Genomic DNA, 2,389 nt, shown 5'->3' with positions numbered 1-2,389 from the left:
CAAGGCTCATACTTCACCTTCCAGCAAGCCCGGGGACTACATCGGTACGATGCACCTGCCGGTGCATCTCGTATCGCCTGTACGACGATTGGGTTCTTAACTTAACTAGGAATTCTTTTTAGACCCTGGCACCACGTGCCTACGTCATCTACTACCAGGCTCAGGGACTAAGTGGGCACACTTCACCTTGCAATGAATGTGTTTGTTTTTCGATCCCTACGCCTCTGATGATCAAGGACGCTACGCTTCAAGACGCACTTACATTTCTTTACAGAAATACAAGTGCGCACACTTCACAGGATGGAAATCTTTTTCTTTTTCTTAAGAGCACCATACATTCTTCGGACAACCTACTTCTTCGATGACAACGGTGGTCAGAGATGTCAAGAACTCAAGCCTCACTATTCGGAGAAGGTTAAAATGGCGTGTCGCAGCATAATACATGGTGCTCGGGGACTAGTTGTGGGGGTATTAACCCCTATACCCTTACGGCTAAGCTTGGGCTGGCCCGGATCAGTGGGTCCGATCCACCAAAAGATGATGCGTGGCCTGGCCAACCTGTTTGGAGTCCCGCGCAAAGGAGTCAAGACAGATTTGGTGATCAAGCAAGATCCTGGTCGGTTAGAATAGGAATCCTTATCCGGCCATCTATGGCAATTATAACTGGCTAGGATTAGTTTCCAGATCTATAACCCTGCCCCCGGACTATATAAGGCGGGCAGGGGACCCCTCTAAAAAATATCTCTCATTGACATACAACAATACAATCAGACACATGACGTAGGTATTACGCCTTCTTGGCGGCCGAACCTGGATAAAACCTCGTGTCTTTCTTGCGTCACCATCTTGTTTGTGGCTTATGCACCTATCTGCCGATAATCTACTACCTTGGGCATACCCCTAGGTAGACTGCCGACCATATTTCATCGACAACTATTCACCCCCTCTAGTCCGCCATCTCGACCCTACATATCCTCACTTTCGGGGTAGGTTCTTGTGGTGCCCGACGTGCGGGCTTGGCAGGTGATGCCAATTAGCCATTGAACCCCCAAGTGAGCGGTCAACATAACAGGGACTAGCATATTGGCAAGCACATGAACCTCAGGATAAAATCATCGTGTCATTCTTGTCTTCGAATTGGTTTGCAATCCCTTTACACAAGCTTGTAATTACTTTCATATACATTGTGCTTGTATAGTTGCTCTTGTAATTAGTTAGCTTGTGTAGCTTGCTAGTTACCTTCTTGCTTGTGTAGCATAGAAGTAGCTCCCTTGCACAACTAATTTAGCTTGAGTAGCCTTGTTAGTTGCATTGCTTAGTTTGTGTAGCTAAGTAATTTCCGCTCTCTAATTTGGCTTGTGTAGCCTTGTTATTGAGCATTGCTAGTGAGCTTAGGAGCTTTTGTGTGCTTTGCATCATTAGTTGTGTAGGAGCTCCCCCGGTTGCTTGAAGTACTAGTTGTATAGGTTTGTGTGACCTTGCAAGCTAGAATTGTTAGGTGAGCTCTAGCTAGCCCAACACCTTTTTGCTTAACTAGGATCTTTTATAAGGTGCTTGAGAACTTAGATAGAGGGGTGTAGTCTTGGCTAGACTGATAGTTTTAATTCCACATTTCTTTCGGTTAGCTGGTGCGATTAATTTTAAAAAGGACTATTCACCCTCCCTCTAGTCTGCCATCTCGACCCTACGTCTGCTAAACAACATGTGTGAGGTATTCAACAAATACATTTTAGAGGCTAGGGAAATGCCAATCTTAAGCATGTTAGAGTAGTTCAAGGGACAGCTAATGACTAGGTACTACACAAAACATAAGGAGGTAGGAGTAGAATGGAGTGGTTTCACCTATCCAAAAATTAGGAAGAAACTTAACAAGAACATAGAGTGGACAAACACCTGCTATGCAATGCCTTCTAGTGATGGAATCTTCCAAGTACAAGACAGAGACTACCAGTTCATTGTAGACATCAAGGAGAAGAAGTGTGATTGTAGGAGGTGGGACCTCACTGGGATTCCTTGTGCACATGCCATATCATGTCTAAGGCATGAAAGGATAGTACCAGAAGATGTACTCCCAGAATGCTACTCAACTGCTTCATACTTGATTGCCTATGGACACCATATAAGGCCATGCAGAGACAAAAGTGTATGGGAGAAGGTGAATGCAGCTGAAGTGCTCCCTCCAGTTTATGAGAAAAGAGTGGGGAGACCCCCTAAGTCCAGAAAGAAGCAACCAATTGAAGTAGTTGGCCCTAGTGGCCCAAAACTCTCCAAGCATGGTATCACCATGCACTGTAGGCACTGTGGGGATGCAAGGCATAATAGAGCAACTTGTAGCTTGAGGAAGGCTGGTGTAAGGCCAAAGTTGCCTACTAAAAGGAATCTTGTCTAG

The 2,389-nt window shown here is 45.3% G+C and overlaps 1 protein-coding gene across 1 annotated transcript; it reads left to right on the top strand.

The window, feature by feature from the left end:
• The first annotated feature begins 1,786 nt into the window (after positions 1-1,786).
• Positions 1,787-2,389, top strand: LOC136536825 (uncharacterized). The gene has a single exon (XM_066528989.1). The coding sequence runs from the start codon at positions 1,787-1,789 to the stop codon at positions 2,387-2,389; it is 603 nt and encodes a 200-aa protein (XP_066385086.1).

This window comes from Miscanthus floridulus, chromosome 2, assembly GCF_019320115.1.
Source record: "Miscanthus floridulus cultivar M001 chromosome 2, ASM1932011v1, whole genome shotgun sequence".
In the NCBI taxonomy this organism is placed as follows: domain Eukaryota; kingdom Viridiplantae; phylum Streptophyta; class Magnoliopsida; order Poales; family Poaceae; genus Miscanthus; species Miscanthus floridulus.
The sequence above is the reverse complement of the archived record's forward strand: the minus strand, read 5'-3'. Positions and strand labels throughout refer to the sequence as shown.

Excerpts from the sequence above, each read along its gene's own strand:
- LOC136536825 (XM_066528989.1), top strand. The coding sequence starts at position 1,787 with ATGACTAGGTACTACACAAAACATAAGGAGGTAGGAGTAGAATGGAGT.